The following is a 26,160-nucleotide window of genomic DNA, read 5'->3' as shown; positions in this document are numbered from 1 at the left end:
TGTGAAAACTGACAAAAGTTTAGTAGGGCAGGAAATTAGTAATATAACTTTAATCATTTTCTGTTTAAAAAAAAAAAGGCCAGATATTAGAAAAGTTATAGCTAATAGATTCCTGTTGAAAAATGTACATAAAAATCCCACTAGGAAAGTTACTGCCTTTTCTTAGTCACCCTATTTTGCAGAGATTTTTGTTCTAATGTATTTAATCCAAAGGTCTCTGAGAGAGAGTATTGAGAGATAAACAGCTAAAGGTCTCCCTGTTTTCACTATCCACTGATATCAGGTGCTTTGAGCCTAGCTAATGGCCACAGCAGTCTCCCACTGAGATAATTAGGATGAGACAGAAAGCACTTTGCTAAACAAGACTCTCAGTCCACTTGCACACTTTATCTCCTATAATGTATTCCATTTTGACCTGTGCTATGCCTGATGCTCTCCATACTCCAACAAAATCCCATTGGCTTGAATAAGAAATGAAAGATCAAGACCAGTGTCAATTTTTTATTGTGCTTATTTTTAACCCCTTTATTAAAGAGCCAGTTTCTTACTGTGTTTCTCAGGTGTCTGTTTACATTAAGGCAGCAGTCAGTTCTTTAGTTTTAGTCTTGTCACATGAGAAGTTTGCGTAAATCCAAAATGGGACCACAAGGGAAACTATCAAAAATAGTAACATTTTAAGTTTCTTTCCCACCCACTCCAAAATAATAGTACAATAATGCTTTGTGGCTATTCTACTGCACTAAGATATAGCACTTATCTCATAAGAGGTAAGAACATAGAAATAATCAAATGATCTGTTTGGCTTGGCATTTATACAGTAGGTGCTTTGTCATTTATTCTTAAAAGTATTGAGTTGGGACATTATTCTAAACCAGCTAGCCCGTCTTTGAAGTTTATTAATAAACCAGCAGGTAGGCAGGGGTCTATTCAGAGGTGTTTGAACCCATGTGATGAGATCAATTCAGTAAACACTATAAAACCCCATAGGTTATCATTTAATAGTAAAATTAATGTACGGATCTTTTAGGATAAATAATTTCAAAGTTTTGATGAGTTTAAAAACAATAATTGATTGATATTTAATAGATTTTTTTAATTATAATCTCCCTTTCTGTTACTTTTCTATATCAGCAATAACAGTAAGACTATAACACTACATATAACCTACCAAGGTAGGAGTTTTGCCACTGCTAGCCTTTTAATCTGGCAATGTACATGGCCTAAACTTTGCAAATTCACTCTGTTCCTCCTGTCTCCCTTCATGGAGCTGTCAGTATAGCAAACAAACCATAGCATGTAGCCTTGTGATGACATGTATATGAAGAAATATTCAGAAAATCAAATCATCATCACAATGAGGAAAAAGTTAGAAATGGCATACTTTTTAAAAAATAGCTGTGAATCTGAAATATTTGTTTGAAAAGTGACCCTAGTGGGTCTGTAAAATGCAAAAGGTACTATCATGAGCATTCTACATACATTGCACTTTGACAACTGTTTCAGTAAAATGAGAAATTAACCGTGACAGATAAAAATTCTAACTAGTCTCTCAGGTCTCCTAGAAGGACAAGCTTTGCACAGCTTGCTTGGTTTTCTGTAAATCACCATGGCAACACTCTGTTTTAGGTTCCTTGTTTAGACCCACATTTAGTCTCTGCTAGGGATGTGTATTTATTAATTTCTAATTATTTGGTGCAATCAGTAACTAGCAATAAATTAGGGAAATTTTCTTCCCAAACATTAAAAGACATCTAGAGCGGTACTTTAAGGTTTTAAGTTTTAATTGCTGACATTTTTTTGTTTTGCAACTTGCTTTTTAAACAAATAAAAATGCTGGATCTGGAATGCTTATTAGATACATAAACAATGGATTAAAACTTCATAAACTCTATATACAATGCAATAGCACTGTTTAAAAAAAAGTAAAGATGAAAAGCCTTATTGTTAAACAAAGACCTTTTCCAGTTGTATCACTCAACGTAGTCATTGATTTAAAACCACTACCCCTCTGGTAACTCTAACTATAGATGTTTTCTGTAATATATTATCATACGGATGTTTAATTCTAAACAACTTTCACTCAGTGAAGGCTGATCTCCTGAGGTTAAGATCACTAAGTGCTCTGAGACCTTGAAAATGGTAAAATTACTCTGCAAATAGAGTGCAGTACAGCCAGAGTCCATTTAGATATATCACGGTAAGAATAACTGAGCTCAGGGATGGGATCTCAAAACTCTCTCTCTGCCATTCACTGTGTGTCCTTGATCAAGTTACTTAACCTCTGTGTGTCAGTTTTCCTATTTGCAAAATGTGATAATATTACTTACCTACATCACAACGATACTTGAAAGTGTTTGTTCAGTGTTTTTAAAATATAAAGTGCTATACTGCGTAAGAGTCAAGTATTATTTCTCATAATAATATCAGCATCATCTATGGACCACAAAGTGCTCTACAAACATCAGTCAAGTGTGAAGCATGAGAGTCCCTGTGAAGATGGTAGTGTACCCATTTACCATTGGAAAACTGAGTTACAGAGAGATTAAAGCCCAGATTTTTCAAGGTATTTAAGTGTTGCACTCAGCGTTATGATGCTTAAGTGATTTAGGGGGCTAAATCTTATTTTCAGAAGGAATTTAGGCACTTTGGGATTTAGGATCAGTTAGACGTTATAATGCTGAGTACAGCAATCTCACAATATCTTGAAAAATCTGGGCCTAAATGTCTTGCCCAAGTTAACAAAGAATATCAGTAGTGGAAGGGATGGGAGGAGAATCATAGGAGTCCTCACTTCCATTCTGCATTCTGCTTACATAACCTCTTTACTTCACCATTGTTCAGATCAAGTTCTTTTCCTTTTATCCAAGAGAAGAGAATTATGCTTCTTCGATACTGCTTCTTGATTTTATTATCAGTGGTGTCTATCATTTATCATTTGTAAATCTGGTACATCTTCAACTAGATTTTGGAACCCTCCAGAAATAGATTTTGATAGACAACCAAGCACAAGCTAATTAATGGTAGACTGTTTTATAATATATAATGTGTGAATCATGCACTGCAGTATTATATTTCTGTGGGGTTTAAATTCAAGGAAACAGGTCCACAGCTTGCCAATATAATAAGTAATATAATATAAGACAATATCTTTGAATAATGGTATCTCCTGAAAAGTGAGACTGTCTTTTGTCATAGAGCAAATCTTCCACGGTGATGTTTAATTACATGGTAACTTGGAATTACAAGATAGCCTTTAACTGCACATTAACTTGTGGAAAAACTTTGGCTGTGCATTTTAGCAGACAAAACACCATAAAGAAAGTGATCAAATGTTTCACCATGTCATACATTTTTATTTTTATTATTAAGGAGCAAAATATATAAACTAACATTATAACATTTTCTGTGGTCCATCTGCCAGTGGGGAAGACACAGGGCTCTGCTATTTTCCCCTTTATTATGGCAGATCATAGCCAATGTCTTTTTTGCAGCTTGTATGCATGTCTTCTTGGCCCACTGTCCCCACTGCATTCTTGCTCCACAGTAGCGGTCACACCAGTATGCTTGTTTGTTTACTTACCTGTCATAACTGGTCTGCTCCCTTTGATCTTTATAATCTAGGGCTGGTCAAAACATTTCACATGAAAGATTTTCCCATTGGAAAATGGAGTTTTGTCAAAATCCGAATTTTCAGAAGGAAAAGATCAATTTTTGACTGACTTTTCCAATGGGAAAATTGAAGAAGAGAAAAAGTAGTTGTTGCTTTGTATAATATATTCTGCTGACCTCTGTAGTATTAGTACCACCCGCCTTCACAGTGATGAAGCTTGAGAAGGGCCAGCTAATATCTAAAGGCTGGAGAAAGGATCTCATGTTTTCTACACATCGTACTCCTAGTTCATTCATCCATCCACAGAACATTGTTCTCTTGCTGAGAAAATACAGATGGTAAGGAACTCTGGCTAGATCAGGATTTCTCAAACAGGGGTCACCGCTTCTGTAGGGAAAGCCCCTAGCGGGCCTGGCCATTGTGTTTACCTGCCTCGTCCGCAGGTCCGGCCGACCGTGGCTCCCATTGGCCACGAATCGCTGCTCCGGGTCACTGGGAGCTGCTGGAAGCGGCGGCCAGTTCGTCCCTTGGCCTGCGCCGCTTCCAGCAGCTCCCATTGGCCCAGAGCAGCGATCCGCAGCCAGTGGGAGCCACGATCGGCCGGACCTGCGGATGGGGCAGGTAAACACACCAGCCTGGCCCACCAGGGGCTTTCCCCTTTTTGAGAAACCCTGGGCTAGATCAACAGAATGATGACAGAAAGATCAGCTTTCTTGTACTGAACTTCAAAAGTAAATTCAGGAGTCATATTGTAAAGTTCACTCCTTCAGCCCTGAAGGGAATATCTCACTTGTACATGACATCCACTGAGACAGCCATGCATCAAGTCTACCAGCTCTCAGTCATGCAATTCTGCTGTCCTAATATCTCCAGATCAGCCTTAACCTGGATGGCAGTAAATTAGGTGGATAAGGTATGTCATGCTTTTCCAACATAGGTCAGAAAAATCAATTCACATATCATCTGGCCTTCAATGTCAAATAACATAGATCAACATTACATAAAGCTCCCAGGTAAAATACAGGTAGTCTTAGCCAGAAAAGTAATGTTGCATCACCCTTAAGCAGGCATATTTCAAATAAGATATTCCTGGTTTAAAAGGATCCGTTGTTTGTTCAAACTTTGGACATTATACTGATGTTGATAAGAAAAAAAATTGAGACCACTGGACCTGAGAGATAATTTAGCATCGACCAATCTCAATCTCAATCAGTTTTATCTACAAATCCTACTAGCTTGCTGAAATCTATATCCATCAGAATCATTTTCAGTTCACTGTCCTGCCCTTTCAACTAGCTTCACTCCCAAGAACATTCATCCAAGTGCTGGTCACTATGAGTGCAGCAATGTAGGAGCTTCATTTCATTTCATTTCATTTTGCTTCATTTGTCTGAGCTCCTTCACTGTAGAAGACAAAGAAAGTCATTGGAATGTCATCACAGATATTTCAGTGGTTGTTTTTGGTGGTGAAAACAAAACAAGAGCTCATTAAGGCCAACCCATATGATCAGGCATCTCAGAGCCAGATGATATTTACATAGAATAGAAAATATGTACCTCCAAGGAGAAAATCTGGAGGTCAGAGACATGAATTCAGATATTTTAGTCAATTTTCTCCTTTCCCAGGAGCCATTGCTCCACTCTGATTCTACTCAGCTCAGTCAATCTTAGTTGTGTCAATGGGTTATTTGCAAAAGTAAGGTACTTGCAGAAGTTGCTCAAAACTAAATGGACTCCATGAGGAAGTCAGAAGGAAAACAGAAGCTTAATGTGGGCACATCCTTGCATTTCCTCCAGGCTAATGAATGAGACCTCTCATGGACGTATCTCTGAGTATTGCATCCATAGGGAGCTAGCCACTAATGACAGGATTAAAGTCACTGTAAGCTGTAGATGCTCAGCCCCACTGAAGATCAAACCATAAGAGAAATGGAGGCCCTCTTGGACCACCCTATGGAGACAATAGAACAGGTCCTATACAAGATAAAAATTCTCTCTTCCTCCTAGAGAATAAGAAAGTACTTGTCCTTATTTTGTATTCCCTTCAAACCACTTCACACTGTTGGGTAGAGATTTTAATTCCTTCAAGGTTTGTGCTTGCGAGCTTCGCTCAGCAAATGGGTAAATTACCTGCCTTTTTAAAATTCCTCTTATATTTTTCACCAACACCAGATACTCCATCAGACTTGCCCTACAGCACTTTTCTCACTAATGCTTTTCACCTTTATTAGGAAACAACTCTTCCAGACATCTGTCTCATCCATTGCCCAAAGAGGAAATCCTTCATTCCCTTTGATATTAGAAAGGCCCTTAAGATTTATCTTTCCTTCAAAACTCAGAGGCAATTTTCATCCTGCCCAAAGGCCGCAGACTGGGATCACAAGGTTCCAGGCCAGGATCACCCTAAGTAGACCAAGAACAGTATATCAAAATCACATAAGTGGGGGTTTTGCAAAAATCCAGAGTCATTTGTTTAGATGCCTTTTGGCCAGAGTGAGATAGAAGCTTTGGTGGAGTAGCTGTGTGAGGCAGCCACTTGGGAGTCATTGCACATCACCACAGAACACAGCCAAAGTAGTATGATGGCTCTGGCACACAGTTTTTCCAGTCACTGAGATCTCAGGCCGGTCCCGCTGTGATAGACTGTTCCCAAACTCCCTTCTGTGCCCTCAAAACATTTTTCTTGGAATTTTAGGTGGTAACCTAAATGTACTGAAATGTTTAGTGATCCTCATCCCCAGTGAAATGGAGAATCTGGACAAAATTAATCTAGAGTCCATATTAGCCCAGATCATGAGAGATTTGGGCAGACCCCTTAACGATAGCCTTTCAGGTAAAATTAACAAAATGAATGTGTTTCCCTGGACACTGTATATCCTCAGAATCTCCAAGTTACTATTCTTCCATTTTATTTTAGGAAAATTAGTGAATTTTTAAAAATATTTTCGGGGGCAGGGGAGGAGATGAGGAGACCTAGATTAGCTTTATGTAAATTGTAATTCCCAGTCACATCTGGAGGCTTCTATTTCCCCAACTGGCAGGCAGCTTTATGGCTCCAGAACACAACAAAGCTGATCCCTCCCTGGCTGCTGGTGGAACAGGAGTTGTTACAGCCCTTCCCATTGGCAGGAATACTGGATACAGAGCATTGCCATTTTCATCATAAAATGTCACCTACAGAATTGTCTATAAAACATGGGTCCCTCTGGCTAGAAAAATTAAATTCCATCCCTTCTCTCACTTTGATGCTCTACTTTGGGGCAACCTGCATTGTTGACAATTGACAAGAAGCCATGTGGAGAGGGTGGATAGATAAAAGGATAATTTGGGTCTGTCAATTGATCTTAGAGGATCAGTTTCTGCCATTCAAGCACTCCAACAACACTATTGCCATATGACATATGCCAGAGGCCTCATGCATATCCTTGGAATTTTTAAATATCATAGACAGCAATCTCCTAACTGAAAAAAGTGTTGCATTCAACATGGGGGATTCTGTACTAGATCTTGTTGTGACAGATAAAGAGGAACTGATCACCAGATGAAAAATAAATGGTAGCTTAGGTAGCAGGGATCATGACTTGATCACATTTATAATGTACAAATACATTTATATACACTTGGTGCTTTAAAAGGGCCAATTTCACAAAGCTAAAAACAATTCTGAGCCAGATGAGCTGGGAGGAAGAATTTAATCATAAAAATATAAATAATAATTGGGAATTGTTTCAGAACATTTTACTAGATGCCCACAATTGAGGAAGAAGGCCATAGTGGTTAAAAAACTGGCCTGGTTTAGAGGGGAAGTGAAGGCAGCTATAAAAAAATAAAAGTAATATATAACAAATGGAAGAAAGAGGAAGTTGACAGTAATGAATATTAATCATAATAGTAGAATTGTAAAAAATTGATAAGGGAAGCAAAGGGACTGGTCAGCAGAGGCAAGGACAAATGGAGCTACTATAAGATGGGTGCAAAACTGGTTGGAAAACCATTCCCAGTGAGTAGTTATCAGTGGTTTACAGTCATGCTCGAAGGACATAACAAGTGGGGTCCCATAGGGATCAGTTCTGGGTCCGGTTCTGTTCAATATCTTCATCAATGATTTAGATAATGGCATGGAGAGGGCACTTATAAAGTCTACAGATGATACCAAGCTGGGAGGGGTTGCAAGTGCTTTGGAAGATAGGATTAAAATTCAAAATGATCTGGACAAACCGGAGAAATGGGTCTGAAGTAAATAGGATGAAATTCAGTCAGGACAAATGCAAAGTACTCCACTTAGGAAAGAACAATCAGTTGCACTCATACAAAATGGAAGGAGCACTGCGGAAAGGGATCTGGGGGTCATAGTGGACCACAAGCAAAATATGAGTCAACAGTGTAACGCTGTTGCAAAAAAACCAAACATCATTCTGGGTTGTATTAGCAGGAGTGTTGTAAGCAAGACACAAGAAGTAATTCTTCCACTTTATTCTACGCTGATTAGGCCTCAACTGGAGTATTGTGTCCAGTGCTGTGTGCCACATTTCAGGTAGGATGCGGACAAATTGGAGAGAGTCCAGAGAAGAGCAACAAAAATGATTAAAGGTCTAGAAAACATGACCCGTGAAGGAAGATTGAAAAAACTGAGTTTGTTTAGTCTGGAAAAGAGAAGAATGAGGGGGGACATAATAACAGTTTTCAAGTATATAAAAGTTTTTTACAAGGAAGAAGGAGAAAAAAAATTCTTAATCTCTGAGGATAGGAGAAGAAGCAATGGGCTTAAACTGCTTCAAGGGAGGTTTGGGTTGGACATTAGCATAGGTGCCGACTCCGGGGGTGCTCTGGGGCTGGAGCACCCATGGGGAAAAATTAGTGGGTGCTCTGCACCCACCGGCAACCAAGCTCCCCTCCCCAGTTCACCTCGCCTCCTCCTCCTCTGCCTCCGCCTCCTCCACTTAGTGCACAGGGGTGGGGACTTTGGGGAAGGGGTTGGAATGGAGGTGGGGCAGGAGCAGGAGAGGGTGGGGTAGGGGTGGCATCGGGGTGGGGCCAAGAGCAGAGGGGGGTCGAGCACCCACTGGTGTGAGCAGAAGTTGGTGCCTATGGATATTAGGAAAAACTTCCTAACTGTCAAGGTGGTTAAGCAGTGGAATAAATTGCCCAGGGAGGTTGTGGAATCTCCATCACTGGAGATTTTTAAGAGCAGGTTAGACAAACACCTGTCAGGAATGATCTAGATAATACTTAGACCTTCCATGAGTGCAGAAGATTGAACTAAATGACCTCTTAAGGTCCCTTCCAGTCCTATGATTCTATGTTTCTATGAATACAAACTATCTGATCCAGCTGCATGGCATTACTTGCAGCTTAAGCATCCCTTGAAAGACGTATTTGGTCTTGATGCACTGGGAGCACCAGAGGCTGCAGGATTGTTGTTGATGTAAACAAAGTTTCATAGGTTCATCCAACCAGCTATATAGCCTGTTATGACTTCCTGACCCAAAAGACCCTGCCTAATTTAGATTGCCTGGAACAAAGGTTTGTATATGTCTTTGAACTCTAGCCAATGGGGAAGTGCCTTGCAAAACATTAAAAACTCTACTATCGATCCACTATTAAGGTTGATTGAGCAGAAAATAATTTCATTCACACTGGTCCCCACACAGGTTACAGTGCATGGGCCCTGCCAAAATAGACTGCTGCTGGAATTGAGAGTCTCCGAGAGCAAAGCTGGCTCATATGTTTTGGGACTGTCCCAAGATACAGTCCTTTTGGCTAGAAGTAGGCAAGCGATTAATATGATAATGGATACCTCCTTAAAAATTACTTCCCAGAACTGTGTTTTGGGATATATCCCATCATCTTGGAAGCTCTCCAGCTCACTGAGAGCTTGGTTCTCTAGAGCAGTGCTTATAACCAAATGACTCTTATTGCTTAGATGAAACAGCAGACTGCCGCCAAGGATAGAAATTTGGCTCATTGACTTGGCTGACCTGGCAGCTGCAGAGCAGGTAACGTTTCAGAGAAAAGTGACCTCAGACAAATTTGAAAAGATTTGATCTAACTTTTTACAAACCTGTGATTAGTTCCTGGCAGATAGAAACAGATGTCGTTCTCCTTTCCCCTCCCTGTGGTTTCCTTCCTTTTCTTTCCCTCCCTTCCCTTTTTTTCTGTTCTTCACTTATTTCGCAGGGAAAAAATAATAAAATATAAATTAAAAAAATTCTTTCCCAGGTCTGTGCTTACTGTTTGTATTTGGAGGTGCTGTTTGTCAGTAAACATCTTCTGTGCTGGTGACAGACTGACCACAGAAGAACAGACGTCTTACCTGTTAATTCTTTTCTATGGTCTGGCTACACCAGTGCAAATATCCATGTATGAGAACATACATTATGTAGGTCAGGATCAGTGGTTACTAATTCTCCTGACTACAGTGTTCCCTAGTAAAATAGTTAAAGCCTCTGCAGGGCTTATATCGTTTCTTCCCTGGAAGGGCTTTTTTGTATTCCTTCAGTTCCTCGATTGCCTGTAATCCATTAGTTGTTGGTTTATTTATTTATTTATTTATTTTATAAAATAATTTTCATTAGTTAGGTTAGGGTGTTTAACCACTTTGTTTTCAGTGATGGAAATCATCAACAATAAACTATTGAAGGCATGCCCAAAAGATCCGAATAGGGCATTGGCTGTAAGTTCCCTTACCAGAGTAGAAAGACTGTCTCATTGTGCAGTCAGATCACACATACACACACACACATATACACACACACACACATATACACAACAGGTAAGAAATATTGTTTGATCTTATTCAGAGCAATATTCAGTAGAATTCTTCAAGCCATCAGTGTTTCAACTAAGTCACTGTTTGCTTTATATGGAATAGAAGATCACTCCTGTTCGTTATAGGTCTAGCAGTATACTGGGATGATAACGCATGTTGCGGAAGCATAGGCAAGCTTAACTCAGGACTTGTCTTCTATGGGTTTGTGTCTGACCTCAAAACATTCTATTTACTTTGATTATTTTAATTTCGTTTGCCATATTTATAATGGTACTAAAATTCCATTTTCCAGAAAATTCCAGTATTCTATGAGTTTAGTTCCTCAGCTTTCATAGCAGATCTGTTGACAAAGTTTTAATGGTAGCATCACTGTCATGACACTATAATGCTGTTTTAGGAGTTAAGGAGCTTAAGTAAGCTAAATTGCTCATCTCAAGAACATTTTCAGTCATTAGGACTTGATTATGGCCCATATTCCACAGACTGATGGTGATGATTGACTATTCAGACTTGAGTGAGACAAGAAGGAGCAACTCCTTTTGTAACCTCTGTAAACAAACTACAGGTCTAATAGTTCCCTCTGCCGTAATGTACTGAAATTCTGTAAGACTTCCAAGATTTCAAATGGGAGCTCATCATATGAGATATGTTACTAACAGGTTTTTACACTAGAATGTCTGTTAATTGTTCCTAATGACTTCAACAATTAGGCAAAAATGTAAGTTCCCAATAGAAACAAAACTCCATTATAATAAAACTCTGAAACACTATGTTTGTTAATGTATTAAACTTGTATATCTTATATTATACAAGACAATCTGTTTATATGCTAGCAAAAGCTTTTTTCCAGGTTTCACTCTGAAAGAGCAACAGAATGGGAATTATCACCAGCTATTTTCTTAAATAAGAAATGATTGTAGAAAAAACAAAATTCTAGTAGTCATCTAAGAAGCCTGCAAGTTCTTTGTTTGTTGGACAATTCTAAGACTTCCTAGTGTGATTCACAGTTACTTTAGATATAGTTTATATACAGCCATAGGCGTACATTTGATCTTCGCTCTGATTTACCCACTCCCCCGGAAAAAAAAGTTTGCTGTCACTATTATACACAATCTCAGATCTAATCAGTATATATTTTGAAACCAAATATATAACCCAAGACATTCTATAACCTTGTTTCATAAATCAGTAAGACTCTTGGCCTTTTCATTCCCAAGAAGTACGGCACCTCTATGGAAAACCTTAGCGAGAGTACTAAACTTGCTCCCAGATTCCTGGTCTCTGTCAGGGCAGTGCTATGTTGCCAATTGGGACGTACATCAGATTCTTTTTCTACAGTTTTAACAGTTTTCTTAGTAGTTCTTGACTTAGTAGTCAACTTGTTAAGCTCTTCAGACTCTGCTTTTACTGAGGACAGAATACAGTATGTATATCTACATTGCATCGGAGATGTGACTGCAGTATATGCAGACATACCTGTGCTAGCTTTGATCTAGCTAGCTGGAATAATGTCAGTGAAGCTATAGCAGCAGCACAGGCTAGCCACTTGAGTACATACCCAGGGTCCTGGGAGAGCTCATACAGTGCATACTGCTACCCATCATGCCGCAGCTTCACTGCTATTGTTGTTTGAACTAGCTAGCTCAGGTCTGTTTACATATGCTTCAGTCACACTTTTGATTGTAGTATGGACATACTCTGGGGTGTTCACCAGTGATTGTCCACTGGTAACAATATCTATGAACCTATTCCAGTTGTCTTAAATAAGAGTAGATTTTACTGGCACATAGAAATCATTACACATGAAAGGATAGGTATAAAATAGTATATCTGCATATTCAAATGCTCTGTGAAGATGCACTACCATATGCCAAACATTTAAATGATGAATTATTGTACAGTCCAAATGTTTTATTTGCAAAAAAATGTACTTTTCCTCGCTCAACTTTATCTTTATGTGTGTGTGCCACTCTTTCTCCTATTCTAAACACTGCCTGTTTTTCAGTGGGAGTGTCTGTCATATGACCCAAGGAAATGTTCCTCTGTTAGCCAACCTTCTCCTTACGTTATCAGGAACATTTCTTTTCTACGCTAAATTCACTTTATTAGACAAGTTACTATTTACTTCAGCTGCCAAAACCATTTTTGTAGAGCTTGTGCTTTATCCTACAACACAACGGGTATGAATTTTAATCAGTATATTGAAATAGTTCCCTTCAAAATCATATTGATTATTGTTAGAATCCATATAAGAATTCTCAACCCACACTTTCGGAGGTATAGGCTGACCTATACAAGCTGTGGGGCTTGATTGTCCAAAATAAGCAGAATCATGTAAGAATATAGAAATGACAGAAATAGGTACCTTATGCCTCAGTGCTGCAGAGAATTACGTACATGCTTAATCTGAGAGAGTCTGAGTAGTCCCACTGCTTTCTATGAGATTACTCACACTCCTTAAAGTTAAGAAATCTGTGTAAGTCATTTCAAGACTGAGGCCTGACATAGTAGTATAGTTACACAGCTATAAAATCCCATGTCCACTATAAAGGTGTTGGCAGTCCCTATGTGTCCCCTTTTGGCCTGGTGTGGTGCTGCAGGTGTGCCCCACCTCAATTTTTCACGGTAATAGCTTTGCCTGAGGAAAGGAGAAGCCAACACACGTTAACAAAATGACCCCGTTTTAATAAGGCTTCAGGACAGAAGCAATTACAATAAACAGTTTGTTAGGTCCTCCCCTCAGCATCCAGGTTCAGAGCTCCCCAAATTAATGTCCACGACACCAGGTCTCCCAGTCTAATTAGGCTGGTCTCCTGGAGCTTGAGAGAAACCACCACCCACTTCAGCCTGCCTGGCTTCTACTTCCCTTTCCTTACTTAGTTTCCTCTTTCTGTTTCATATAGCCTGGGCCTATCGTAGGGCAGGGCAGAGGCTTCTTGATTACCCCAGGCTTTCCCAACTGTAGGTCCAGTCTGTCCCTTAAACAGGCAGTACACTCCTTCACATCCACTTATAGTTATCCAGAATATCTGAAGCATAATTTGTACTTAGTAACTCAATTTTATACAGAGTAACAACTAGTCTCCAAAGGAAGCCAAATGAGTCTAAGATATGAAGCTCAGGGGACATCTTTTCTTTGATTTACTTCTCTGTACAAATGCGGTAAATAAATAAATAACCTGTGCGCCACTGCTGAGGAGGTTTATCAAAAATTAAAGCCAGGTGCAGATCAAAGATACATCCCAGAAGTGCACCTGATAATTACAGTAGGATTAGTGTAAAATGAGTGCATTTATTACCAGCCATATCATTCTGTATGTTTAGAGAGGGCATGTGCTTTATTTTAATTAGCTGTTTCTTTCACTGGATTGCTTGGCCAAACCATCCTGATAAACAGAAAAAATGTAGCCATTGGTCAAAATGCTTGTAGCAAATCTCATTTTAAATTGAAGCAATTTATTCAGAAACCAATCTACTACTGCAGCAGTAATCAATGTGTTTTCCCTTAGAGTAGACCCGTTCTTGTTCTGCTGAAGGGCTATTGTTAATTGCCTGTAACTAAATGATTGCTGTGCTCTTGAATGTAACTCTTTGCCACGTGTTCATTTGTTGCGTTTAACAGAATGCCAGTTCCCCTAAGGTTCTGCCTGGTAATTTTCCTTTACAATTTTCACCATTCAGTCTCAGTCCCTTAAACAGGGCAAGGTTTGTAATTTTAACATCATAACACAAAGGCTAAACAGATTTTAAAAGGTTTGCGCTTTTTGTTTCTCCCTCTGATGTGGAATTGTGCTGAAACTGAACCTTTTTAAAATGCTGCCACTCCAGGCAACTTGAACTTGAGCAGAAAAAGCACATCACACTTCAAAGACAGTGTAACGCTTGCTGTAGCAACCATTCCCAAAGTTTAATACAAAAGATAGAATAAAGCAATGGAGTGTGAAGACAAGTATGTCTTGCTACCTTTGCCTACAGTGTTGTGTTAATGGTCACTACATAACAATATCCAGATATTATATAGCACTTTTCATCGGTCAGTCTCAAAGTGCTTTAAGGAAGTCAGTATCGTTATCCCCATTTTATAGATGGGGAAACCAAGGCACAGGAAAGCTTTGTACGGATCCAGGGGGTCAATCGGGCTGGTACTCAGATGGCTAGCCTGTGCCACTACCACAACGGCCACACTGCAATTTTTAGCACTGACTTGAGCAACTGAGCTAGTGCCCGTCTGTTTACTTGGACTGGGAGGTCTGCTTCCAGGTGCAGTGTAGACATACTCTTAGGATCAGTGAATGCTCTTATGAATTTTGCTGTGTTGCTCTGCCAATGGTTATGATGCAATGCTATATGAATTCAGATTGATTTTATTAAAAGGAAATAACTATACATGCTGTACTTGCTCTAGAGAGGTTTATAATTCCAACAGTGGAAAATGTACTTTAAAACAGACTCTGTATTGACCAAAGTACTACTTTTTATAGAGCATATTAGTTTGCAAGTTGATCGTGGAAAGACAACTACATACAGTGTCTTCTATTTAATCGCTCTATTGTTAATTTTGGGGAACATTTTGGTTTTGAATAGTAAAGTTTTTCTTGCCTTTAATATATCCTAACAGCAGGCATATAAGTGGTATATTTTGCACCTAGCAATGTAGCATATTAATTCCCCATATTCTGGTTACCACTGAACAGCTGCATCACTTGTGGTGCAAAATGACAAACAGGCTTTGTAAGCCAGTGTAGTGTAATTTCCATCTCCATTTATTTTCTAAAATATTGTATTACTAACCTATGCAAACTGTATTTTTTAAGTAATCCTCCTCCCTACAGACCAGAAAAGTACTGAAAGTATGAAATAATAAGCACTGGTCTTAAAAATGTTAACACAAAGGAGTTTTTTCCACAGTTTAGAAAAGAATTATCTGGAATGTAAATACTTTTATTTCATTTTATTACACTTTTAGTGTCCTTTGGGGAGCAATGAAACCTTTTTAACAGCCGTGTGTATCAGAATAATAAAAAGTGTCCATTTATTGGTAGAACATAGTAAAATTAAATGGAACTTTTCTCTAATCTTTTATTGTATTAATTAAATTGTATATTAATGTATTATTACATATGCATAACCAAAAAGATTTACCTGGATAACAGGAGGGTTTACATTACTTAACCCAAGTACATGCTGCTCAAATGGAGGCAAATGTTATGAAGATAGGATAAGACTTTATAGGGCACAGTGTCCCTTAGTAGTACACTATATAAAGTTTACTTTATGGAACTCTGTATTCTCTTCCAGTTAGGCTTTTTATCAGCTAAAATGTGTCCATTCAATTTCTAAGTCCTGCCCCAGTCCTTCTTCAAAACTGGAGGTTAGAAATATTTAAAATTAATGGATTTTCCTGGGGTATACAAAATTACTGAGCCTCTCTAGTTTTAATATAACTAACAAACCTTTGGAGCTTTGCACTATTTTTTTTTTCTTTTTGCATTCTGATTTCTTATTTGAAAAGTAGTGAGAATAATAACAAAATGGACTCAAAAGAGTTACTTCTGCTTTCTTGAGTATTCAACTCTTGGAAGTAGGAACAACAGACAATGATGACTATCGGTTATTGTTATTATCTGATAAATGACATCACCAAGGAGATTGCTGCTGTCAGACAGATATGGCTGCATTTGATTGGATTCTCCATCCTGAGGGATTCAACTGCATGACAATGATCACCATCTATCATGTGAATCTCCAGTGGTCCAATGTAACAAAGGAAAAGCGGTCATGCTCTGAATCTGAATGTCTGAACTGACAAATTGCAATGATTTGCAACATCTAAACCAAAGACCTCCCTGTTTAGGGAAAAACGGGTGGGGGGGAGATGAATTACAGATGAACAGGAAACTGTGTCAAAGATATTAACACATAACTGAGGAATGGGATTTTGAGGTTCCCAGGATGATTTGTCTTCATATCCCACAAACATTTTTATTTATATTTTGAAAAAGTAAAATGGTTATCTTTAATCTAATGCAATTGACAGAAACCCATCATGAAACGTAGCTGTGTGTTCTGATATTTTGTGTGAGATAGGAGGAAGAGGGTTGTGTCTGCCTTCAGCTCCACAAAAGGAGAGCAGTTATATGTGCTTAAAATATGAATGGGGTGTGACATAATATATCTATTGCAAACAAAACAGTGATATACAGATATATATTAAACCCAGCACAGAACATTGAGTAAAAATACTTGACTGATTTTTCACATAACCTATTTAAAATGTGGTACGAGGGTATTTACATATATGTAAAGGAAAAACTGCATTATCTGTACATTTCTCAAAGTGTCCCATCAGTAATCTGGAAAATTAAGTGCCAAAATCCTCTATTTGTATTCTACTGTTATCTTCAAACTGCAAAATATCTCCAGTGTTACCCTTTCTCCAGTTCTGAATGTGGTTATTACATTTTATAATTCTTTGCAGAGCTGATGTATACAGTTGAGCTTGCTGGTGGGCTTGGTGCTATTCTGCTGCTGCTTGTTTGTTTAGTGACTATCTACAAGTGTTACAAGATTGAGATTATGCTCTTCTACAGGAATCATTTTGGAGCTGAAGAACTAGATGGAGGTAAGGCAGCTTCTCAGTATATTTCCTACTTTCTACATTTGCCTGGCTCTTTTTTCAAGTGGTTAATTTTCATTGTGGAGTAAGAAGTGTTAACAATGCGGCAACCATCAGTGGCGTTTCTCTCACTGCATTAGGCACTGCATTGAAAATGCATCCCTAGACAGCAGATTAGAAGCAATGATTGTTTGACTGTTGCATTTGCTGCTCTGCAGATCTCCAGGAGACACCTATATCTTTTAGATTTTTACTGCCAATACCAAATGTAAATTACAAACATTCTATCAATATTGAAAGCGAACTTCACTTCCCCATAAGCAAGTGAGTGTCTCCTCTAATTATATTCCCCCAAAATGTTAAGAGGCTGAAGTGAATCTCAATTTGCTCTTTGTTTAAGCTGATCAGTTTTGATAAACTGTACTGCGTGTTTTGGAATTTACCCACCAGTCTATGCTCTTGAGTTTATTACTTAACTATTTAGAGAGTGGCTCATGTTGATTAAACTAGTTGTTCTGCAGATGTGGTGATTCAAAGACACCTAGTTTAAAGAATAGTAATTGGCATTATTTGCACTGACCTATATCTGAATTATACCTTGCTTTTACCACTGAAGAAAAATTTTGTATTTGTCTCTAACCACACTAATCAGTGTCACAGCTGAATAGCAAACTAGGTTGAACACTGGGCTTTGATTAATTAGGCTATGTGCCTTCAATCAGAGTTCTTGCCGTTTCAGACTGCTACCATATGTGTGGTACACTATATCCTTATTTACTAAAACCCTATTGAAATAAGGGTGTTAGCCACTATTGAAGATACAAGGTTTGGATAGATCAGGGTTTCTCAAACAGGGGTCTCTGCTTGTGTAGGGAAGACCCCTGGTGGGCCGGGCTGGTGTGTTTACCTGCCCCGTCCGCAGGTCCGGCCAATTGCAGCTCCCACTGGCAGCAGATCGTTGCTCCGGGCCAATGGGAGCTGCTGGAAGCGGCGCGGGCTGAGGGATTTACTGGCCACCACTTCCAGCAGCTCCCATTGGCCCGGAGCAGCGATCTGTGGCCAGTGGGAGCCACGATCGGCCGGACCTGTGGATGGGGCAGGTAAACACAGCGGCCCGGCCCGCCAGGGGCTTTCCCTACACAAGGGGCGACCCCTGTTTGAGAAACCCTGGGATAGATGATATCCTGTTATATTTTATAGTGGGATGTGTGTGAGATGGGAGATGTTAGCCAAATCTGTCACAGTGAGGATGAACAGAGGCAGTAAAATTGTAAGGGCCTACGTAATGTCATAGGATGGTGCACATTACACCTAAAATCCCCAGGAGTTGACCCACTTCTCCCTATAGTATAAAAATATGCAAAGATGTGAAAGAGAGAGTGCCCAAACAACAAAATTAGAATCAAGTAATCTCACCTGCTACACACACACACACACAAATATATCAGTATATTGCATCAATGTGTCACCTTCTACTGAGAGATCACAAAATGCTTTGCAACATTAATGTGTTAATTCATATGACACCCCAGTGTGATAGATTAGTATTTCTACTCTCACGATGAGGAAACTGAGACGTAAAGAGGTTGTGACTTGTTCAGCATCACACAGGTTTTTGGTAGAACGTGCTTCCCTCAGGAACCAACCAACAAAGCAAACTCTCCTCTCTTTTTGTATGGACCCTTCTCCAGCTTGCGGTTCTTGCTTTCTAGAATTTGAAAACTCACATGGTCAGAAACATTACACACTAGTCTTGTAACTTCATTCTGAGATCAAATCTCCCATTTAAAAATAGTAACCACAAAGCAGTCTTAACAAGAAACTGAGTTAGGTTTTTGAAGAGGGAAAAATTAATATAATTGTCTATTTAAGTCAGTCTTCTTAGTAAAATAGATTCTGCCATTACAGCGGGTAGAGAAGATGTTCTCTTTAGATAATAAAAACAGCAGAAAATGTTATGTGCTTAGCTGTGGTAATATGCTAAATGAAATATTACTCTGAGATGCCAAACAAAATATAATGTATTGAATAAAGTGGAGTACATCAAAAGCAGAAAGAAAAACCTATTGTACTGAGGGAGTTACTGCAGCTGGACTTTTTACAATAAGTGTCTGTTTCACTTAAGTTCTCAAAATTAATGCACATGTAGGAAGACATAAAGGAAATGCCTTATGGACCAATACTTTTGTCATGGTCTGCACCCTCACTTGAAACTGGGGGGTTTCAAAGTGAGGACCAGCATGTATTCCCCCACCCTAAAATCCTAGGGTAGGTCTCCTTCGCTGCCACCAGTCAGGTTAAAGTGTCTGACACACTGCCTGCCCCCCAAGCTTCCCCTGGGGAACCCAGATTCAAACCCCTTGAATCTCTACACACAGGGAAGCAGCCCACTTCCCCCCTCTCTCTCTCCTAGCCACTTTGGAGAGATATACACCGAGTCAAATCCTTGACTCAACACAAAGAGGGACTCACTTCCCCCCTCCCCTTCCCTAGTCCTGGAAAGAGATACCTGATTCAAACTGCTTGAATCAAACCCAGGAGGAACTGTCTCTTCCCCCCTCCCCTTCCCCTGAATTTCCACAGAAGAAGGAATTAACCAAGTCCAAAGAAAAGAAAGAATTTATTAAAGAATAAAAAGAAAATACAGAATCTCTATGAGCCCAAGCTGGACATTCATAGGGTATAACCTTATCAATCTCTGGAGAGAATTCCCCCTCCCCCCTTTCTCAGTAAAAGCAATATCAGCAAACAGGAATAAAGCATTTCCTTTAGCAAACACACAATTGCAAATATAGAAATCAAATCATAAGACTAATTCGCCTTTCTAATTAATACTCACTATTAATTAGTAGAAACTACTCCAGGAGAACTTGGAGACATGACTGTCCTCTCTTAGATCCAAAAAGAGTTCTTGAGACAAACAAAGAAAACACAGACAAAAGCTTCCCTCCACAGAGATTTGAAAAAATCTTATCTCTGATTGGTCCTCTGGTCAGGTGGTCATCAGGTACTGCATGTTAACCCTTTACAGGTAAAAGAGACCTTAACCCTGATCTGTTTATTTATGACAACTTTACACATTGTATAGGAAGATGTTGTAGAAATAGGTTCCTGTCCTTTGTAGTTTTTATTACAAATAGGCATTGTGCTTCACTGTTCTTTCCAGAGGCTCTCCACAAAATGCTATTTTTCAAAATTCTCCCTATCCATATCTCCTGAGGGACATTAGCCATGTGCCCACATATTATCCATAATTTACATCATGTTCTGTCATATCTCAGCATAACATTTAGATAAGCAAACATTAACGTATTCACAGGCTCTTTTTGTACAGTGTGCTGAATCCATAGAGGATTCCAAACACTCCAAAATTTAGATCCAATTCAATTTCTCAGCAGAAGATATCCCTCAAAATGCAATGTTCAGTTTCTTTCCTGATTGGAGAGTGAGTCCTGCAGGATATCAAAGCTCATCATGTTCTCTTCTCTCTCAGCCTTAGAAGAAAACTGCATTCATTTTTCTCATCATTGCAATCTGATTCCTTTGCAATATTGTGGGTAGATTGAAAGATGTATTTGAAAGAAAAGCTTTTTACCCTTAGGGTGAGTGTAACTTAACCTCAGTAAATTCTATCAAGCTACTGCAGGTGTTCCTTCACAGTTGCTGATCCCTCCCTCTAACCTCAAATTTGGATTATACCACATGACCCTGCCCAAGGAACTAGGCCTTATTTCTTGACTCTCCAGCAAAAAATCTCCCTCATGCTTCACTGTTGTCATGTACCCAAGCCACCTTTGTTCCCAATCGCCAGTTCCCTGCCTCTCCCCCGAGTTAGCAGCTCTCATTGTACTTCTCATCCCCTGAAAGTGCCAGTTCTATCTCTCCCCTCTCCCCCCGACCAACTCCTAGCCCTCAGAATATTCAATTTCTAGCTATTATCCACATGGAAATTCATAGAATCATAGAATATCAGGGTTGGAAGGGGCCTCAGGAGGTCATCTAGTCCAACCCCCTGCTCAAAGCAGGACCAATTCCCAACTAAATCAGCCCAGCCAGGGCTTTGTCAAGCCTGCTCTTAAAAACCTCTAAGGAAGGAGATTCCACCACCTCCCTAGGTAACCCATTCCAGTGCTTCACCACCCTACTAGTGAAAAAGTTTTTTTCTAATATCCAACCTAAACCTCCCCCACTGCAACGTGAGACCATTACTCCTTGTTCTGTCATCTGGTACCACTGAGAACCATCTAGATCCATCCTCTTTTGAACCCCCTTTCAGGTAGTTGAAAGCAGCTATCAAATCCCCCCTCACTCTTCTCTTCTGCAGACTAAACAATCCCAGTTCCCTCAGCCTCTCCTCAAAAGTCATGTGCTTCAGCCCCCTAATCATTTCTGTTGCCCTCCGCTGGACTCTCTCCAATTTTTCCACATCCTTCTTGTAGTGTGGAGCCCAAAACTGGACACAGTACTCCAGATGAGGACTCACCAATATCGAATAGAGGGGAATGATCATGTCCCTCGATCTGCTGGCAATGCCCCTACTTATACAGCCCAAAATGCCATTAGCCTTCTTGGCAACAAGGACACACTGTCTACTCATATCCAGTTTCTCATCCACTATAACCCCTAGGTCCTTTTCTGCAGAACTGTTGCCTAGCCATTCGGTCCCTAGTCTGTAGCAGTGCATGGGATTCTTCCGTCCTAAGTGCAGGACTCTGCACTTGTCCTGTTGAACCTCATCAGATTTCTTTTGGCCCAATCCTCTAATTTGTCTAGGTCCCCCTGTATCCTATCCCTACCCTCCAGTGTATCTACCGCTCCTCCCAGTTTAGTGTCATCTGCAAACTTGCTGAGGGTGTAGTCCACACCATCCTCCAGATCATTAATGAAGATATTGAACAAAACCGGCCCCAGACTGACCCTTGGGGCACTCCACTTAGACATGGAGCCATTGATCACTACCCGTTGAGCCCAACGATCTAGCCAGCTTTCTACCCACCTTATAGTCCATTCATCTTTAACTTGCCGGCAAGAATACTGTGAGAGACGGTATCAAAAGTTTTGCTAAAGTCAAGGAATAACATGTCCACTGCTTTCTCCTCATCCACAGAGCCAGTTATCTCATCATAGAAGGCAATTAGGTTAGTTAGACATGACTTGACCTTGGTGAATCCATGCTGACTGTTTCTGATCACTTTCCTCTCCTCTAAGTGCTTCAGAATTGATTCCTTGAGGACCTGCTCCATGATTTTTCCAAGGACTGAGGTGAGGCTGACTGGCCTGTAGTTTCCTGGATCCTCCTCCTTCCCTTTTTTAAAGATGATCACTACATTAGCCTTTTTCCAGTCATCTGGGACCTTCCCCAATTGCCATGAGTTTTCAGAGATAATTGCCAATGGCTCTGCAATCACATCCGCCAACTCCTTTAGCACCCTCGGATGCAGTGCATCTGGCCTCATGGACTTGTGTTCGTCCAGTTTTTCTAAATAACCCTGAACCACTTGTTTCTCCACAGAGGGCTGGTCATCTCCTCCCCTTACTGTGCTGCCCAGTGCAGCAGTCTGAGAGCTGACCTTGTTCATAAAGACAGAGGCAAAAAAAGCATTGAGTACATTAGCTTTTTCCACATCCTCTGTCACTAAGTTGCCTCCCTCATTCAGTAAGGGGTCCACACTTTCCTTGACTTTCTTCTTGTTGCTAACATACCTGAAGAAACCCTTCTTGTTACTCTTAACATCTCTTGCTAGCTGCAACTCCAAGTGTGATATGGCCTTCCTGATTTCACTCCTGCATGCCTGAGCAATATTTTTATACTCCTCCCTCTTCATTTGTCCAAGCTTCCACTTCTTGTAAACTTTTTTTTTGTGTTTAAGATCAGCAAGGATTTCTCTGTTAAGCCAAGCTGGTCACCTGCCATATTTACTATTCTTTCTACACATCAGGATGGTTTGTTCCTGGAACCTCAATAAGGATTCTTCAAAATACAGCCAGCTCTCCTGGACTTCTTTCCTCCTTCCTCTTGGCATCCGAAGAAGTGGGTATTCACCCACGAAAGCTCATGCTGCAAAACGTCTGTTAGTCTATAAGGTGCCACAGGATTCTTTGCTGCTTTTCCTCCTTATGTTATTCTCCGAGGGGATCCTGTCCATCAGTTCCCTGAGGGAGTCAAAGTCTGCTTTTCTGAAGTCCAGGGTCTGTATTCTGCTGCTCTCCTTTCTTCTTTTTGTTAGGATCCTGAATTCGACCATCTCCTGATCACTGCCTCCCAGGTTCCCATCCACTTTTGCTTGCCCTACTAATTCTTCCCTGTTTGTGAGCAGCAGGTCAAGAAGAGCTCTGCTCCTAGTTGGTTCCTCCAGCACTTGCACCAGGAAATTGTGCCCTAAACTTTCAGAGCTCTATAAGATTACTAGGGGGCAGCATGTAATATAGGAAAAAGTATGTGTTTGGAAACCAGAAATTCCTCCATTTTTAATCCTGAATCCGTCACTGACTTGCTCTGTAACCTAGGAAAGTCTTTTCTGTATCATTTTACCCATCTGCTAATTGTAGACATATTATATTTTGGAGTGTTAAGAGAACTAATGAATGTTCTATAACACTGTGAAAAAACAGCCCAAAATTTTCAAAAATAGGAGCTTACTGGGAGCTTCTGCATGCTCAACACTTTTGAAAATCAGGCTATGTAGAAAATCAGGCCTAATCATAGATTTAAGAGTCTAAGTATTTTTAAAAATCTTATACATAGATTTCTATGTAAGTGCTAAGTATAATAATATTACAGTCTACTGCTAGTTGAAGCTACCTTGACAAGGTATGACATAACTTGTGCCACTAGAGTACACAAATCCCAGGGTGAGAGATTTCATACCAGTTTCCATCCTGCTATAAAGCTAGTTTAACAGTTAATATTTACACAAAAGGTTTAATATTTATATTTTTCAAGGGCCACCTTAGAAACTGAATGATCTCCAGCATTGCCTTTTTTCCCCACTACTAAAATAATTGTAATAACTTAACCAATTGGTATACTCGAATCAACAAAAAAAAATGCAAAATCTTCATGCTAGATGATTCCATAACTTCTTTCTCCTTTCTTCTCTTTGAATATACAAAAGTCTTGAAACAAGAAAAGAAAGATGCTTTACATATACATTATATATACATATATGTTAGATGTATATATTACATATATTTAAAGTATTGTATGTATATGTATATGTGTGTGCGTGTATATATGTATATAAATGTTACACCTCTCTTGATAGGGAGTGAAATCCTGGCCCCATTGAAGTCAATAGGCATGCCAGGATTTCACCTAGAAAATCTTGCCTCTGGATAACAGTGCCATCCTCTGTGCAAAAGTCTTTAATTATTAGGCTTAGATTCATTAAACTGAATGAAAGGCATTTCTCAACTGAAGCAGATGTTTACATACTAGATTCCAGTTGCAATAAATCCATATGGTATCTCCATCTGGAGAAATAGTCTCTAAATACTGATGTGGACACAGAAACAGTGAGACATGCTTGCCAGAATATGGTTAAATGTGGATATCATGACTTCATTAAACTATTAACCAATGAGGAAACACTACCCATCAGAACTGTTCCAGTGGCCCTGGGTTGTACAAACCTACAGTGGGTCTGAGACCATGCTCTTCTACACCCCCAGGCTTGCTCAGGGACACTGGGTGGAAGCCAGAGTCCCAACCTATTCCCCTCCTGCATGCAGGATATAGGAGAGATGAGATGAGGGGAGCCCCATGCTGTGTTAGACATGGAAGCAAACCCTTTCACCATGTAATGTCATGGTCAGGGCCCCTGCCCGAAATGCACAGTGGGTTACAGAAACCTCACATCAGACCCTTTTTTTAACCCACCAACCACAATGGAAATGCCAAAGTTGCAATAAATGTAATGTAAATTCAAAAACTCGCGCTCTGGGGTGCTGGATGGAAAGTGAAAAAAAAAACCCAAAACATATAGCCATTGTGCTGTATGGGAAAAATCCCTTCCAGTCCCCAAAACAAAATTTGGCAATAGGCTTAGTACCTGGCATAGTAAGAGATCCAGTTCACCAGATAAGAGTGGGGAAGGGTGGGGCTTGAGCAAAGCAAAACTGGCTACCATCCAGCAATGGGCAGAAATGATCCCTCCTTCCTACTCTCAGGTCCATGCGGGTCTGTCATGAGCTCAGTCATTCACAGGCAGCAGGATCAGGTAGGACCGAATCAGAGCCTGGATGCTGTGGGAGACTGCCTCCTCCTACCCCCACCCTGCAGGCCATTGGGAGGGAAGGGACAGGAGAAGCAGTGGAAGACTGAGTTTCCCCCGGTGCCTTGGCCCACACCCAAGGCAAGTAGAGGAGGTGGTCCATGTATGCTTACTACTCCCAGACCCATTAGTCACACACCCCAGTTAGTGAGCAAAGTGGGCAGGCTTTAGTACAATCCACGAACTTTTCAGCTGAACTCAGAGTAACAATTTAAATTAGAGGGAGCAGTACTTACAGTCTAAAGGAATCAATAAACTCTCAAACTGAAGAGTGAAAACGCAGAAGGTGATCAGCCCACCCTGAGTGGCTTTATTTAAAGGAACAGGTGGGTAGGAGAACTGAATATAAGAAATATAAGAAATAGAAAAGGCTGAATAAACAAATAAACAGATTAATACTATAAAACCCACCTATTCTCCGAGCCATCCTCACAAAACACTAACACCCATTATGGGTGGGGTGAGTGGGGCAGCCACCTAGGGCGCAAAGCCACAGAGGCAGAAAAATGAGGTAGAAAAACTATGAAAAAAACTATAGGAGGCGTGAAAATGCTTGCTCACCCCAAATGCTAAACTGCCTAGTTATGGCTCTGTCATTATGGGTTGGCTAAGATTGTACAATACAATATATTGTTGTCAGGATGCAGTGGAAACAATTTCAGTTTTTTAGAGTAATAATGTTGGCTAAGTTGGGGATGGTGCGACATTGTAACACTCCCATGAGATCCCACAGAACGAGCCACTCTGTACCAGTGAAGCTTGGGAGTCCTCTTACTAAACTGCTATCAGATGTTATGCATTCACTTATCATGTGATGATAAGGAGGTCAGAGTGCCCTCTCTCACCTCATAACAGTCCCTCCACTCTTGCCTCAGTCTTCTCGCTGTGTGGC

General features: G+C 40.0%; 1 protein-coding gene across 2 annotated transcripts in view; it reads left to right on the top strand.

Moving 5' to 3' along the window:
* The window catches only part of IL1RAPL1 (interleukin 1 receptor accessory protein like 1), a 495,739-nt gene that overhangs the window by 450,365 nt on the left and 19,214 nt on the right, over nt 1-26,160 (top strand). For both annotated transcript variants that reach the window (XM_045009597.1, XM_045009588.1), the window contains exon 7: nt 16,858-17,001. In XM_045009597.1, coding sequence (XP_044865532.1) covers nt 16,858-17,001 — 144 coding nt within the window. The remainder of the gene's footprint in view (nt 1-16,857; nt 17,002-26,160) is intronic.

Source organism: Mauremys mutica, chromosome 1 (assembly GCF_020497125.1).
Source record: "Mauremys mutica isolate MM-2020 ecotype Southern chromosome 1, ASM2049712v1, whole genome shotgun sequence".
In the NCBI taxonomy this organism is placed as follows: Eukaryota; Metazoa; Chordata; order Testudines; family Geoemydidae; genus Mauremys; species Mauremys mutica.
The sequence above is the reverse complement of the archived record's forward strand: the minus strand, read 5'-3'. Positions and strand labels throughout refer to the sequence as shown.